General features: G+C 36.5%; 1 protein-coding gene across 14 annotated transcripts in view; it reads right to left on the bottom strand.

Annotated features, from left to right (window-relative positions):
* LOC125677925 (ankyrin repeat domain-containing protein 26-like) overlaps positions 1-18,158 on the bottom strand; it is a 101,396-nt gene that overhangs the window by 48,364 nt on the left and 34,874 nt on the right. For 12 of the 14 annotated variants that reach the window (XM_056145168.1, XM_056145169.1, XM_056145172.1 and 9 more), the window contains 2 exons: positions 15,974-16,027; positions 7,230-7,699 (listed from right to left, as the gene is read on the bottom strand). In XM_056145168.1, the coding sequence (XP_056001143.1) occupies positions 7,230-7,699; positions 15,974-16,027 (524 nt within the window). The remainder of the gene's footprint in view (positions 1-7,229; positions 7,700-15,973; positions 16,028-18,158) is intronic. The other 2 variants (XM_056145178.1, XM_056145177.1) reach the window with 1 other exon arrangement.

The raw sequence follows: 18,158 nt of genomic DNA, 5'->3' as shown, positions 1-18,158 counted from the left end.
GTGGACCTCCACAGAATTAGGATTAATCCCTATCAATGCCCGCCCCCAAAATTCCAATATGAAATCGACACAGATCGGGTGCAAACCCGATTGATATTCCAGATTGTGTTTACTCCATGAAGCATTCACGTGGAGAGAAATTTTACTCTGTCCATAATCTTGGTATTGACTGAATAATGCAAATTTTACACACTACTAATCTTGGAAAACAAACTCCAAAATTAGGTGACACAAATGTGGTTAAATATACTTATCACAAAGTGTCTACTCAGCTTACATCCCGACTCACAAATATTAGGTAAACTTTAATCAATGTTTGAAATTCCACCTGATCTCACGCATACATACAGTCCTGTATATGTACAAATATTGGGTCAGAATTACTTAATGTTTAATCAGCTTAAAAAATGAACAGTGAAATTTAATTCAAACCAACATGTGAAGATGGAGGGCTGAGCAATATCTGAGGTGTTTTTCTGTGTAGAGTGGATTGGAACAGGTTTTTATCAAATTCGATGCCAATTTTCCACCCTTTATTTGGAAAGATTTGAAAAGTAGTTTTGATCCAAGTTCTTGGCAAAAATATTGAGACTCGATCTGAACAATCTTCTGGCGGTGTTCTGTAAGTTAATGAGGACTTCATGCCATTTCTTTCAATGGCATCCATGTACATCATATAAAGATCATTCAAAAGCCAATATTTCTCCAAATTAAAATCACCTTGCACTTGTTTAGAAATCTGAAATCACATATTGCATTATGTAGATAATATGCACCATACAGGGGTATTGAAATCTACATTGGATATCGTACATAATTAACGGACGAAAAGTGAAGATAACGAACAGTGGTCAATCTCATAACTCCTGTAAAAGTGAAGATAACGAACAGTGGTCAATCTCATAACTCCTGTAAAAGTGAAGATAACGAACAGTGATCAATCTCATAACTCCTGTAAAAGTGAAGATAACGAACAGTGATCAATCTCATAACTCCTGTAAAAGTGAAGATAACGAACAGTGGTCAATCTCATAACTCCTGTAAAAGTGAAGATAACGAACAGTGGTCAATCTCATAACTCCTATACAGAATATAAAATTGAGAATAGGACAAACATGGGCCCCTGGTCACAAAGGTGGGATCAGAGCTTTCTCAAAAAAGATAAATATTATTAAAATCAACGTAGTGTTGCTGTCTCGTCAAAATAAAATATTTTTGAAATAAAACACTTTCTGACCTCCAGGTATTCTTTGAACCTCTGTAAACACAGGTGGCTAGTACACTGAAATATCTTTTATGGTAGAGAACTTTAACTTAAATTGATACGACATCATGGATATATAAAAAACATCTTCAGGGCATTGATAATGATATTATGATGCTAAATGTCAACTATTTCTGATTAAAATAATAACAATTCTAACACCGCCTGTAAAAACTTTTATCTGATAGTCAGTGTTTAAAAGATCTTTCTCGCCATTTTAAATGCTCTCTGTAAATTTCAAACATTTGAGAAGATTTGGTGAGAAATCATTCTGTTAAATATTTTCATAAACTATGTAGATACTCACACAGCAAACAGACCACAAGGTCAATTTGTTTTTCAGCAGGATGATGAAAGCACTAACAAAACCATTCTCATTTAAAGATCTGATGTTTGCATAAAGTTTATTTTGTAAACAATCTATAATTACATTGTCAACAGGCTTCTGGACGTAACCAGACACAATAGTTTTAATGATAGTTATAAATGTTACTATTAAGAATTCACTAATTAAACTCAGCTCAGATCAAAACACTGCATGACCACAACACTGGACCTCAGTCATACAAAACACTGACCACTACACTGGACCTCAAATCAAAACACTGACCACAACAAACCTCAAATCAAAACACTGACCACTACACTGGACCTCAAATCAAAACACTGACCACTACACTGAACCTCAGTCACACAAAACACTGACCACTACACTGGACCTCAAATCAAAACACTGACCATTACACTGAACCTCAGTCACACAAAACACTGACCACTACACTGGACCTCAGTCACACAAAACACTGACCACTACACTGGACCTCAGATCAAAACACTGACCACAACAAACCTCAAATCAAAACACTGACCACTAACACTGGACCTCAGATCAAAACACTGACCACTACACTGGACCTCAAATCAAAACACTGACCACTACACTGGACCTCAAATCAAAACACTGTCCACTACAGAGGAATGTCATGAGTTTGAGCCCTGCTTGTGCCATGGCTATGTCAAATTAAAACATAGATATGGTAACGATTGCCCCTTAATTCCCCCAAACGCTCAGCATTTAGAAGTGAGAATCACGGGTCTTTCAAATATGACCTTAAAAACGGAGGTCCCATATCACAGCAGGGTACACCCAAGAGCACATTGTACATTAAGTACAGAAGTCCAGCCACACCCATCTAACCTCTGACCTAGACAATCCACAATCACAGAAGTCAGAGCACACCCATCTAACCTCTGACCTAGACAATCCACAAATCTGAAAAATCACAGAAGTCATGCTACACCCATCTAACCTCTGACCTATAGACAATCCACAATCACAGAAGTCATGCCATACCCATCTAACCTCTGACCTACACAAACCACAAATCCAAACATTCACCAAACATTTAAAACAAAATTTAGGACATAAGTATTTATATTACTGTATGTACTTAAAAGGATCATTTAAGGTGGCTCAGTACATCTTGAAAGGGTAATAAGCTGTCAAAACAGCAGAAAATATGCAATTTTGAATTAAAACATGACTTTCAAAAATCTATTTCCATGAATATGAACAAAATTTTCTGGCAGATTTGAACTTGGGATCTGCTGGTCAATAATCCCAGACTTTATCTACTGAGCTACGGTGATGGACAAGCATGGACACAAATAATTTCAGAAAACACATGTAGTGTCATGAAAAGTGTTACAGTACATCTCAGTGTCATGAGCCACCTTAACATCATAACAGTATGACATCTCTAAAGGAGTGAAAAGTCATCAGAAAATGTACCTAGTGTCATAAAAAGTGTAAATCTCAGTGTCACGAGCCACCTTAACATCATGACAGTATGACATCTCTAAAGGAGTGAAAAGTCATCAGAAAACATATGTAGTTTCATAAAAAGTGTAAATCTTGGTGTCACGAGCCACCTTAACATCATAACAGTATGACATCTCTAAAGGAGTGAAAAGTCAATCAAATGATTCAAAACTCCAAACAATCAAAATCCCAGCAATCACCACAACACAAGGGAGGTAACTCTTAAAAACACCACATCTCTAAAGGAAGGACAATTTACAATCACCACAACACAAGGGAGGTAACTCTTAAAAACATCACATCTATAAAGGAGGGACAATTTAAGTCATCATATGATTCAAAACATTCTAACAATCACCATAACAAAAGGGAGGCAACTCTTAAGAACACCTGTCACATCAGTTTGCATTGTAAACTGTCTAGCGCAACAACTGTATGACAACAGGAGTGAAATGTTTAAATTCTTAATGACAAATATCTCCTGAACTAATTATATTAAGTCACACAGCAATGACAATTTAAACCGCTAAGCTTTCAAACAACTTACCATAACAATAAAAAACATGCACATGCTTGTAATACACATAGACCTTCAGATGTCGATCAAGTCTTTAAATAATTAACAAAATCCCGAGTAATTATGACTCACTAGTGTTAAAGGCTTGATCAGAGATTATCAGTGTAATTTACTGCTTTAGCTGTTAATCCTAATCCTGATTAACTAAACTGAAAATAATAACATCTCAGCAATCAATACTCTGTATTGTTTATGCCTGTACTGTGTCAGATGAGACGATCATACTTAAACCTAGCTTTCTTCATAGTCAGAACATTTTAAAATCAAAGGGCAACTTTACAAAATACGATTGTAACTGACCATATGCAACAGGCTTGCTCTTTACAGAATAACAAACTGTTCCAAAAAAGACCCTGGGAAAAATCCATTGTTCTAATTTAGATCTCTTAGACTAACTTTAAATGACTTTATTTTTTCCGTAAGCATAAATACAGCATATTGGAGTTACATGACAAACTGAAAAGTTTCTGAACAAGAATAAGTGTGTTAATCGAGCATTAGACACTAATTAGGCAACATAAATTCACAAAGGTAATTAACTGATATGTGATTTAAAAACAAGGTCCTTCATATATTCAGCTCTATAGATAATAATGATAATGGAGAAATTATGTCCCGGACAAATGAAGAAACTTGTTCTAACTGAACACAATTATCTCTTGTGTTAATTACAATGTTATTGTGGGTGCTTGGTCTTTTATTTTTTGTTGGAGGGAGGGGGGGGGGTCTTCAATGATTACCCTTTGTTGTGTAGCTAATGAGCTGATCCAGTGCTTTATATTTTGTTGGGGGGGGGGGGGGATTCAATGATTACCCTCTGTTGTGTAGCTAATGAGCTGATTCAGTGCTTTAATTATGCCACAATTACTCAGCTAATCAATAATATGTTATCTTGTGTAGCAGGCACCCGACAGAGAAGATAAAACCATTCATTTGTGTTTCTATTTTACACTCAGTAATTAACACATGATGATCACTGTGCATAGTTCATTTCAATCTGTTTATATTTGACAAAGTAAAAACAACCCATCTCTCTTGCTTTCAGTTTGCACTGTTTACGATCTTCACAGCATCCTTCAGAGACGCCAGAATGACAGCTAGAACACCTAAAATAACTGTCCATACAGACAATGGAAGGCACTCTCTAAATGTGCAACATGACTTCTGATACACCTGAATGGCCGGATTATTCTATAGGGACATGTTACACAAACTACGGATAAAGATGTGGGAACACTTAGATCCTCGGTGTAAATTGAACTAACCTGCAGACAGAATCAGAGCCTCCCTTTACAACAGCATGCTTCTCTCTACCCTCTCCCAGATCAATTATTGACAAATATTTGTTTCCAAACACACGGGATATCTTAGGACGAGTTCTAGTCTACCTGGACAGGATTAAAAGGCCGAGTTTTTCCTACTGAACGCCCAGAGAGAGCTTTACAAACATGCGAATAGAGACTATTGAAAATACATTCTCCTGCATGTAAACACACACTAGATAAATATTATCATTCCTACAATAGATCTGGAATAACACTCTATTATTAATTCAACTACTAGTAGAAGTGAAATGATCACGAACCCCCCCATTTAATGAATACAACCTCGTTATTATCATTTAAAGAGAATTTTCACTTAAGAGGTCTGGTATAAATGGGTCAGTATTGAGTTATATTTGTCAATTTAATGGCGTGGATTTCATTCAGGATTTCAGTGGAAATGCAGTGTTCAAAACACAAACCTGTCTGAGCACCAGTAAATGTGACACACACCTGTCTGAGCACCAGTAAATGTGACATACACCTGTCTGAACACCAGTAAATGTGACACACACCTGTCTGAGCACCAGTAAATGTGACACACACCTGTCTGAGCACCAGTAAATGTGACACACACCTGTCTGAGCACCAGTAAATGTGACACACACCTGTCTGAACACCAGTAAATGTGACACACACCTGTCTGAGCACCAGTAAATGTGACACACACCTGTCTGAGCACCAGTAAATGTGACACACACCTGTCTGAGCACCAGTAAATGTGACACACACCTGTCTGAACACCAGTAAATGTGACACACACCTGTCTGAGCACCAGTAAATGTGACACACGCCTGTCTGAGCACCAGTAAATGTGACACACACCTGTCTGAGCACCAGTAAATTTGGTCACAGTACTGCTGATTTTCATTACTCAAAACATAATATCAAGATATAGGGCTCACGGCGAGTGTGACCGGGCTCACAGCGGGTGTGACTGGGCTCACGGCGGGTGTGACCGGGCTCACAGCAGGTGTGACCAGGCTCACGGCGGGTGTGACCAGTCAACAGGGGACTGTTACTTCTAGACACCTGACCAGGGCACCTCTGGTACATCCAGGGGTCCGTGTTTGTCCAACTCTCAATTCTGTATTCTTTATGGAAGTCATGAAATTTAATTGATCACCATTCGTTATCTTCACTTTTCATTGTAACTATACTGATAAAGAAATCTAATCTTGGACTAGGCTTAATTTCACTAATTAGTATGTCATTACTCTGATATGCTAATGAGCAAGATTTACAGGTCACCATTCACGGTCTCCATCATCAATGTCGTAGTGAACATTATGTTACAATATTAAATACCAGCTCTATCTAATCAATGTTTAACGATAATGAACTACAGGTATTAACACTGCACCTGGCATCAAACAATGAAATCTACTACCTCCCTATAAGTATTCATGCAGAATCCAAAAAGTATACTCACTACTGCCATGAAATACACCACAAGATATCCATTTATTAAACACACACACACATACATCTGTATAATCCATATGCTTCATATGATTAAATTTGAGCTCATCAAAAATTAAGATCCACCCTTCCATTATAATCAGTCGAGCATATCATCAGTCACTCTCCTGTGTGGAGGGGATAACAATTCATGCACATCTATTCATTAATAATTAAGGATGACTGCTACCGAGGGAGATAATTCTAACCTATCACCATCTGTCATGAAGTTTCTTAAGTGTAAATTGAGGTATAAGCATGTCTAATCAATATTTCCCTCACAATACATGAAATTTATAACTTTTCAATTACACTACAAGAAAAACAGAAAGTTAGAAAAAAAAAAGACTTCCACCACAGAGGTATGAGTTAAAATGGACCTGTTAACTAGAGCCAATCATTTAATTTTTAATTAGTTTCTAAGGAAAATGGTGCTAAGGAGTACAGTTGTGGAAACTCATTACGCTAATCAGATAATTATGATTTTTTTGGAAGGCCAGAATAAAAATCATGAAAATGTACGGAGTGTTTCTCCTCACATATTTATAACTTCAGACACCAGCCTTCTTAATCTACATCTTCACAAATCTTCACAGTGTGGATTGTGATGTCACGCGTATCAGTTTATCAGGAATAAAAACAATAAAACCTGAATTTGTCATTATACCTCTGTTAGATTAGGATTAAGCTATTGCTAAAATCAAACTTAAGTCTTCACTACAAAATTCTACAAATGTCAAATAACACAGTCCTGGAGGAGGGGGGGGGGGGGGGGGGACTTACTTGTCATATCCATTGTGGAGCTGTTCCGTCACAATGTTCTGGGTCGAGGGTTGGGGTGAGGCGGTATTGAAACTCGTCGTCGCTTCTATGACATCGTCCTGTACAGGCAGTAGTGCCTTCTCCACGAATACCTCGATTCGTCCACCATCTTTAGCAGATGATCTGGTATTAACCGAGTCTGGTCCTAAATCAATCAGGGGAGGGCTACTAGTTTTCTCCGGTTTCACTTCCTCTTTGATTGTTGGAGAAGGACTACCAGTTTTCACCGGTTTCACTTCCTCTTTCATTGTTTGAGTTTTGACGACAGTGAACTCCTCCTCTATGGGCGGGGCCTGCAGCTTCCCAGTGCTATTTTTAGTAACAGGATCCTCCTCCACTTCCTGCTTCTCCTGAGAAGGTTTGGGTGTCTCTGACTGAAACGGACTGATGTTGAGTCTGACAGTGGGTGGAGTGTCTGGTGACTTTACCCCCTGAAAATACACGCACCTACTTACTAACACTGATACTAATGCTGGTACTAACACTGATACTAGCAATGATACTTAGTTACATTGGTACTTAGTTACATCGGTGTTTGGTAATTCACTATAACTTCAACCAACTTACAAGAGCATGCCCTTTCAGTACAAAAACACATGTTCACAAATCAAGTAGAATAGTTCATGCATCATGTAGAATAGTTCATGTGTCGTGTAGAATAGTTCATGTGTTGTGTAGAATAGTTCATGTGTTGTGTAGAATAGTTCATGTATCATGTAGAATAGTTCATGTGTCATGTAGAATAGTTCATGTGTTGTGTAGAATAATTCATGTATCATGTAGAATAGTTCATGTATCATGTAGAATAGTTCATGTATCATGTAGAATAGTTCATGTGTCATGTAGATTAGTTCATGTGTTGTGTAGAATAGTTCATGTGTCGTGTAGAATAGTTCATGTGTCGTGTAGAATAGTTCATGTGTCGTGTAGAATAGTTCATGTGTTGTGTAGAATAGTTCATGTATCATGTAGAATAGTTCATGTATCATGTAGAATAGTTCATGTATCATGTAGAATAGTTCATGTGTTGTGTAGAATAGTTCATGTATCATGTAGATTAGTTCATGTATCATGTAGAATAGTTCATGTGTTGTGTAGAATAGTTCATGTATCATGTAAAATAGTTCATGTGTCATGTAGAATAGTTCATGTGTCGTGTAGAATAGTCCATGTATCATGTAGAATAGTTCATGTATCATGTAGAATAGTTCATGTGTTGTGTAGAATAGTTCATGTATCATGTAGAATAGTTCATGTGTTGTGTAGAATAGTTCATGTGTTGTGTAGAATAGTTCATGTATCATGTAGAATAGTTCATGTGTTGTGTAGAATAGTTCATGTATCATGTAGAATAGTTCATGTGTTGTGGAGAATGGTTCATGTGTCGTGTAGAATAGTTCATGTATCATGTAGAATAGTTCATGTGTTGTGTAGAATAGTTCATGTGTTGTGTAGAATAGTTCATGTGTTGTGTAGAATAGTTCATGTGTTGTGTAGAATAGTTCATGTGTCATGTAGAATAGTTCATGTGTCATGTAGAATATAGTTCATGTGTTGTGTAGAATAGTTCATGTGTTGTGTAGAATAGTTCATGTGTCGTGTAGAATAGTTCATGTGTCATGTAGAATAGTTCATGTGTCGTGTAGAATAGTTCATGTGTTGTGTAGAATAGTTCATGTGTTGTGTAGAATAGTTCATGTGTCATGTAGAATAGTTCAAGTGTCGTGTAGAATATAGTTCATGTGTTGTGTAGAATAGTTCATGTGTTGTGTAGAATAGTTCATGTGTCGTGTAGAATAGTTCATGTGTCGTGTAGAATAGTTCATGTGTCGTGTAGAATAATTCATGTATCATGTAGAATAGTTCATGTATCATGTAGAATAGTTCATGTGTTGTGTAGAATAGTTCATGTATCATGTAGAATAGTTCATGTGTTGTGTAGAATAGTTCATGTATCATGTAGAATAGTTCATGTGTCATGTAGAATAGTTCATGTATCATGTAGAATAGTTCATGTGTTGTGTAGAATAGTTCATGTATCATGTAGAATAGTTCATGTGTTGTGTAGAATAGTTCATGTATCATGTAGAATAGTTCATGTGTTGTGTAGAATAGTTCATGTATCATGTAGAATAGTTCATGTATCATGTAGAATAGTTCATGTGTTGTGTAGAATAGTTCATGTATCATGTAGAATAGTTCATGTATCATGTAGAATAGTTCATGTGTTGTGTAGAATAGTTCATGTGTTGTGTAGAATAGTTCATGTGTTGTGTAGAATAGTTCATGTATCATGTAGAATAGTTCATGTGTAGAATGGTTCATGTGTCGTGTAGAATAGTTCATGTGTTGTGTAGAATAGTTCATGTGTCGTGTAGAATAGTTCATGTGTTGTGTAGAATGGTTCATGTGTCATGTAGAATAGTTCGTGTGTTGTGTAGAATAGATTATGTGTTGTGTAGAATAGTTCATGTGTTGTGTAGAATAGTTCATGTGTCGTGTAGAATATATTAGTTCATGTGTTGTGTAGAATAGTTCATGTGTCGTGTAGAATAGTTCATGTGTCGTGTAGAATATAGTTCATGTGTCGTGTAGAATAGTTCATGTGTCGTGTAGAATAATTCATGTATCATGTAGAATAGTTCATGTATCATGTAGAATAGTTCATGTGTTGTGTAGAATAGTTCATGTATCATATAGAATAGTTCATGTGTTGTGTAGAATAGTTCATGTATCATGTAGAATAGTTCATGTGTCATGTAGAATAGTTCATGTATCATGTAGAATAGTTCATGTGTTGTGTAGAATAGTTCATGTGTTGTGTAGAATAGTTCATGTATCATGTAGAATAGTTCATGTGTTGTGTAGAATAGTTCATGTATCATGTAGAATAGTTCATGCATCATGTAGAATAGTTCATGTGTTGTGTAGAATAGTTCATGTGTCGTGTAGAATAGTTCATGTGTTGTGTAGAATAGTTCATGTATCATGTAGAATGGTTCATGTGTTGTGTAGAATGGTTCATGTGTCGTGTAGAATAGTTCATGTGTTGTGTAGAATAGTTCATGTATCATGTAGAATAGTTCATGTATCATGTAGAATAGTTCATGTATCATGTAGAATAGTTCATGTGTTGTGTAGAATAGTTCATGTGTCGTGTAGAATAGTTCATGTGTTGTGTAGAATGGTTCATGTGTCATGTAGAATAGTTCGTGTGTTGTGTAGAATAGTTTATGTGTTGTGTAGAATAGTTCATGTGTTGTGTAGAATAGTTCATGTGTCGTGTAGAATATATTAGTTCATGTGTTGTGTAGAATAGTTCATGTGTCGTGTAGAATAGTTCATGTGTCGTGTAGAATATAGTTCATGTGTCGTGTAGAATAGTTCATGTGTCATGTAGAATAGTTCATATGTCGTGTAGAATAGTTCATGTGTCATGTAGAATAGTTCATGTGTCGTGTAGAATATATTAGTTCATGTGTTGTGTAGAATAGTTCATGTGTCGTGTAGAATAGTTCATGTGTCGTGTAGAATATAGTTCATGTGTCGTGTAGAATAGTTCATGTGTCATGTAGAATAGTTCATATGTCATGTAGAATAGTTCATGTGTCATGTAGAATAGTTCATGTGTCATGTAGAATAGTTCATGTATCGTGTAGAATAGTTCATGTGTCGTGTAGAATAGTTCATGTGTCGTGTAGAATAGTTCATGTATCGAGTAGAATCATTCTACAAAGAAATGTTCATGCAACAGGTTCAGTCTTTGTTTATCGAATATGTTTTATCATAATTGTTTGCTTGACAACAATGTACATTGCATGCAAGCACATTATAATTATCTTCTTAATAATCATAACTACATATTTTAAGCATCTGCAGCAATCTCACAAAGCCTTCTGTTTACAAAGCTCTTGAAGAAGATAAAATTGGTAAGCAATTCATGAAATTAAAGCAAAAAAAAACAACAAAAAACAAAAAAACAAACATGATCAGCTAATATAACAAATGATGCAACTTCCTACAGCATCAAATAGCCTCCTTTAAAGTGGCGTTAACATTTTTTGGCAAAATATTTCTTACAACAACAAACTTCAAACAATAAACTACTTGTATGCAACACATCATCTTTCCTAGCCAAGGGTGACCCTCCACATCTCTAACAGAGAAACAACATGGAGGGTCATCCTCCACGTCTGTAACAGAGAAACAACATGGAGGGTCATCCTCCACTTCTCTAACAGAGAAACAACATGGAGGGTCACCCTCCACGTCTCTAACAGAGAAACAACATGGAGGGTGACCCTCCACATCTCTAACAGAGAAACAACATGGAGGGTCACCCTCCACGTCTCTAACAGAGAAACAACATGGAGGGTCACCCTCCACGTCTGTAACAGAGAAACAACATGGAGGGTCACCCTCCACGTCTCTAACAGAGAAACAACATGGAGGGTCACCCTCCACGTCTCTAACAGAGAAACAACATGGAGGGTCACCCCAGGGTTCGAAATTAACTCATGTTCGTAAGTCTGAGACTAGTAAAAAGCGTGTCGGACTAGTAAACTCTCTATAGCACTAGTCCGTACGGACTAGTGAAATTCCGGAAATCAATCTTGAATTGGTTAAGAGTTTAGCAAGATTTGTCTGAGTCTCTTAGATGTTTGAACTTATGGTCGATAAACTGCATGGTTAAGTGTTTGCGTGACAATGACTCCTGATCTTCCAAACACATGGAGTGCGTTCGAGACCGCCGTTCTTCGCATGAGCACAAATTCCTGCCATTTCTGAATGCCGAGTACAACGAGAACGCGGGTTTGAGGTGCAAGAACTGCAAGTAGTGTGGTCGAAGAACATGCACGTTTGTGCGCACATGATCTCGTCATTCCCGACTCTAACACAGGAGTTTGTAACACTACAGCTCGTTTGGTCAATCAAGTGAATTTTATTGACTTATTTGATAAAATTTCGAACTCCTGTGACTCTAAGAACTGAGCACGAAAACAACGGGAATGTCGATCTCGAACGCACTTATGGACGTTTATAAAAGTATTTAACCCAAGAGGTTACTGTATGTTTCTGAAGATCTTCAATGCAAAATAAAGTATGGTGGTCTTTTTTCTTCTGTAGGTGTCATAAACTGAATTGCTGGAACTGACTGTGATGTGTTTGGTTTGATTAAATACTATTGAATAAAATGAAGATCATTTAATATGATATACTGGACGGACTAGTGAAATGCTTTGCGGACTAGTAAACATCAATAGTCATTAGTCCGTACGGACTAGTGCTTGAAAAAGTTAATTTCGAACCCTGCACCCTCCACGTCTCTAACAGAGAAACAACATGGAGGGTCATCCTCCACGTCTCTAACAGAGAAACAACATGGAGGGTCACCCTTGGCTAGCGAAGATGGCGACACATCTGAATACAAAAATCAAAGTTACCGTATAGCGTTTTTTTTTTGGCAGGGTTATAATTTTGGCTTATTTTAGCGGTTAGATAGATTTACACCAAAATTTCACTCGCCAAATATGCACCCAATTGCGACTTCAGTGTTTGAAAGAGAGAAAACTCATCCTTGCCCGCCAAAATTTATTCCGCTAAAATTATTAGCATACCTTTGAGCCATCAAATTCTCAAATTTTAGCCCCACGCAATAAACCCACTATACAGTAGTTGGATTGAAATTCTATTCTCAATTTATGGTCTTTAGACCAGCTGATTCTATGGAAAAAATGACACTCATGTAAGAGTTATATAGTGAGTAATGCACAATCTAAGCTCAAAATAAAAATGTGATATTAATAATTACCAGCCAGCCTGATGTTACAATTCATGCAGGTACAATTGTAGAAAGTTTGATTTTGACATACGACCTTGACCAAACACTTTCTGACCTTGATCTTTCAATGGACTGAATATAATATACATGTACCTAGCATAAATTAGTTATGTCCCATTCAAGGTTAAAGGTTAAAGACAGACACACAGACACAGACAGAAAGACCAAATTGTGCTTTGATTTTCAATTTCAGAGGTGGAAAGAGAAATGGACGAACAATCCCCCCCCCCCCCCACCCCACCCCCAACAAATTTTCGAAAACACTTCAGTACTTAATATATTGTCATCAATCTAAGAATAACGCCATCACACAATAAAAAGATGCATCACTTTTCACCATGCATCACTTTCCCAGTTCACATTCCTTTTGAAGGTTATATATATATAAGCAAGGATGTGAAAATAAAGGATTTATATATACAAAACGGGACCATTGTCTTCAATATGTGTTACAAATTCACCTTTACCATTATAATATACCGAGAGAGTGCCTTATAAACTTACAATCAAAGTTACAAGTCATATAAATGTCATCAATAGAAGGCTCAGTGATAAAACAGTATCTATAGGTTTCCAATTTTGAAATAAAAAGTTCTTAGAGAGGAGTAAACAAGAACAATCTCAAATACATGTACTAGCTAGTCTCAGGTTACAGTCACTATCATGTACTACTAGTCTCAGGTTACAGTCACTATCATGTACTAGCTATAGTCTCAGGTTACAGTCACTATCATGTACTACTAGTCTCAGGTTACAGTCACTATCATGTACTACTAGTCTCAGGTTACAGTCACTATCATGTACTAGCTATAGTCTCAGGTTACAGTCACTATCATCTACTAGCTATAGTCTCAGGTTACAGTCACTATCATGTACTAGCTATAGTCTCAGGTTACAGTCACTATCATGTACTACTAGTCTCAGGTTACAGTCACTATCATGTACTACTAGTCTCAGGTTACAGTCACTATCATGTACTAGCTATAGTCTCAGGTTACAGTCACTATCATGTACTAGCTATAGTCTCAGGTTACAGTCACTATCATGTACTAGCTATAGTCTCAGGTTACAGTCACTATCATGTACTAGCTATAGTCTCAGGTTACAGTCACTATCATGTACTAGCTAGTCTCAGGTTACAGTCACTATCATGTACTAGCTATAGTCTCAGGTTACAGTCACTATCATGTACTATTAGTCTCAGGTTACAGTCACTATCATGTACTAGCTATAGTCTCAGGTTACAGTCACTATCATCTACTAGCTATAGTCTCAGGTTACAGTCACTATCATGTACTAGCTATAGTCTCAGGTTACAGTCACTATCATGTACTACTAGTCTCAGGTTACAGTCACTATCATGTACTACTAGTCTCAGGTTACAGTCACTATCATGTACTAGCTATAGTCTCAGGTTACAGTCACTATCATGTACTAGCTATAGTCTCAGGTTACAGTCACTATCATGTACTACTAGTCTCAGGTTACAGTCACTATCATGTACTAGCTATAGTCTCAGGTTACAGTCACTATCATGTACTAGCTATAGTCTCAGGTTACAGTCACTATCATGTACTACTAGTCTCAGGTTACAGTCACTATCATGTACTAGCTATAGTCTCAGGTTACAGTCACTATCATGTACTAGCTATAGTCTCAGGTTACAGTCACTATCATGTACTAGCTATAGTCTCAGGTTACAGTCACTATCATGTACTAGCTAGTCTCAGGTTACAGTCACTATCATGTACTAGCTATAGTCTCAGGTTACAGTCACTATCATGTACTAGCTATAGTCTCAGGTTACAGTCACTATCATGTACTACTAGTCTCAGGTTACAGTCACTATCATGTACTAGCTATAGTCTCAGGTTACAGTCACTATCATGTACTACTAGTCTCAGGTTACAGTCACTATCATGTACTATTAGTCTCAGGTTACAGTCACTATCATGTACTAGCTATAGTCTCAGGTTACAGTCACTATCATGTACTAGCTATAGTCTCAGGTTACAGTCACTATCATGTACTAGCTATAGTCTCAGGTTACAGTCACTATCATGTACTACTAGTCTCAGGTTACAGTCACTATCATGTACTACTAGTCTCAGGTTACAGTCACTATCATGTACTACTAGTCTCAGGTTACAGTCACTATCATGTACTACTAGTCTCAGGTTACAGTCACTATCATGTACTACTAGTCTCAGGTTACAGTATCATGTACTAGCTATAGTCTCAGGTTACAGTCACTATCATGTACTACTAGTCTCAGGTTACAGTCACTATCATGTACTAGCTATAGTCTCAGGTTACAGTATCATGTACTAGCTATAGTCTCAGGTTACAGTCACTATCATGTACTACTAGTCTCAGGTTACAGTCACTATCATTTACGAGCCTGCATGAAGTGGATTTTATGTGTTGGTTTTTTTTTTCATTCAAAATGCTTTAGCTTGCTTCCCAGGGGTGCTTCCATCAATCACTAATCACAGGGCCTTTTTATGAATATTCAGATAATCACAGAGCCTTCCTATAAATATTCAGATAATCACAGAGACTTCTTATAAATATTCAGATAATCACAGGGTCTTGTTATGAATATTCATGCAATATATTTCAATATAATGATATACATCGGATATGTACATGTAATAATAATAATATATATTCATGTAATTATATATAGGATACGCTAGATGATACACTACTAATTACATCGGGTATAGGATTAGGAGCAGACATATAAGTCTAATTCAGGAGACTACTTTAAATCCTCTACAGCTCTACCTCCAGATAATACTGACTACAAACTGGTTATATGGAACAAAGAAAAGTGAAGATATGGCTGTTGAAATCATACCTCCGATTTCATAAAATCTTCCACAAGAAGAAAGTTGGCTTTTTTCATCTCTCTCTGTTTGACAGATAAATGTGACAAGTAACAACCGACACCATTCTAAAGAAATCGGTAACAACTTATTGAAAATTTATTTAACAGTAAGTGCTTTGCTTGTTTAAAATGAATACCGTATATACTCACACATAAGTCAGTGTTTTCAGAACAAGATTTTGACTCCGAAGTCTATGTCTGACTTAAACATGCATCTGCATACAGCACAGAAACTGCCAGAACTGTTTTCTTGTCACACAACTTGCGACACTTGATCGTATTTTAAAGCTTTAATGTTGATTAAATCAGAAACAAATCAATGAGAATGATTGTTGAAATAAATGAAAGGTCTGGCCATAAAATATCTATGTACAAAATATGAAAACTCTAACTTATGAGATAATGAATAGACTAGGTTTCCTTAAAGCAGATCAAACTCCAAAGTCACGGTCACAAGGTCAAACAGCATGGTATCAAATCAAAGGTCTTGCCATAAAAAAATCTATATACAAATATGAAAACCCTACCTTAAATAGTTCACGAGATATTCAATAGAGTTGGTTTAAAAAAAAAGTAGGTCAAATTCCAAGGTCAAAGTCACAGTTGGAAACTGTCGGAAAACAGATTTGTCTCAAGGAGTGTACCATCGCTCTAACAATTGTTCCAATAGGAGTGCGTCACTTCGCTGGATTTGCTTGAGCAACTCATAGTTAAATTTTTCTTTTAAATATCCAGGTTCTGTGTGGTGAAATTATGATTCTTATCAACATGCCGAAAAGACGAAAACTGGAAATACATATAACCTTTAAGAAACTATTTTCTTACTTATTCAGTGTATTTAACATGAGGTTATCTTTAATAAAGATCGAGATCAATGTTCGGAAAATATATACAACAAAGAAACACAACTCTTGTTAGAAAATAGGCATTAAGTTGACGGACAATCTGATAAAAAATAATCAGACCGACTTATAAGTACAGAGGAGCCTCGGTAATCCGGACGCCATTAATCCGGACGCTTTACCTTCCGGACGATTTTTCTAGGGAACGGAATTTTTATACATTATTTAGCATCATTAATCCGGAAATTCGCGTTCCGGATTCGGACGGTCACTTTTTACTACAAAACGTTATAATGCATTGAAAATTGTACCGTTAATCCGGACAGTAATTTTGTTAGGGAAGGTCTGTGTCGGACAATTTTAGCAAGGTGTAAATTAAAAGAAAACAAGCCAAACTGTCTAATTGAAGCGATTACCTGTAACCTGTCAACACCTCCCTCCAATTCGGTGGTGTGTGATGATAAGTCTGTTAGATAGCAGGTGACGATCGAGACATTGTATTGCCAATTTTTGCACATAGGATCTTTATTGCGTGTAGTGTTGAATTTTGTAAATAATTTGGATATCTGCAGCATATTATTTTATAGTCTTGATCAATAAAATAGTATTAATAAATTAAACATCATGCCGTAATGATAATTTTTTAACTGCTACACGTATCAGTTGTACTGATTCGTAAATTGATATCGGCTTATTCAAATCTAAAGAGTGTAGATTATACTTTTAGATTCTGGATTTTATACTGTTGATTGGCGTGAAATATACATGTATGTTCATGCACATGTATATATAGTATAAGTTTTTAACGTTTAGAATGTCACGCATGTAGAATGTACCTGTGTACAATTGATTCTTGTTACGATGTTGTAGAGCTTTATTGCTTTCGAATTTTTTAACTCTGCGTAGAAGTGAGAAAATTACCATTTTAAGGAAAATGACAATTAAATTCTGTATGTACCTGTAATGTTAGTTTCACCCGAGTTTTGTTCCGTTATTATCGCATCATGAAAATAATAGGTGCGCGTGACTAGATCAAAGCAGTTACAGTAGTAGGTCTTGATATTACGAGCTTAAATGATTTTGTTCTCCTGATATTGTCTTGGATAATTATAAAATAAGAAATATAAACTCTGGCAGATTGAATTTTGGTTAAAGAATGTTGTCAACTGACATGATAATCACGAAATTCTTATATCAACTTTGGACGATGAAGATTGTTTTAACAGACCGCCGAACCCGTGAATCGTGACAGATGGAAATTACCGGCCTCTTTAAGAAGTAAAAGTGTGATGAAATGTTTGAAGTGTAAATGA

Source organism: Ostrea edulis, chromosome 7 (assembly GCF_947568905.1).
Source record: "Ostrea edulis chromosome 7, xbOstEdul1.1, whole genome shotgun sequence".
NCBI classification, from domain to species: Eukaryota; Metazoa; Mollusca; class Bivalvia; order Ostreida; family Ostreidae; genus Ostrea; species Ostrea edulis.
Note: the sequence above shows the minus strand (reverse complement) of the source record. Positions and strands in the feature narration are given on the sequence as shown.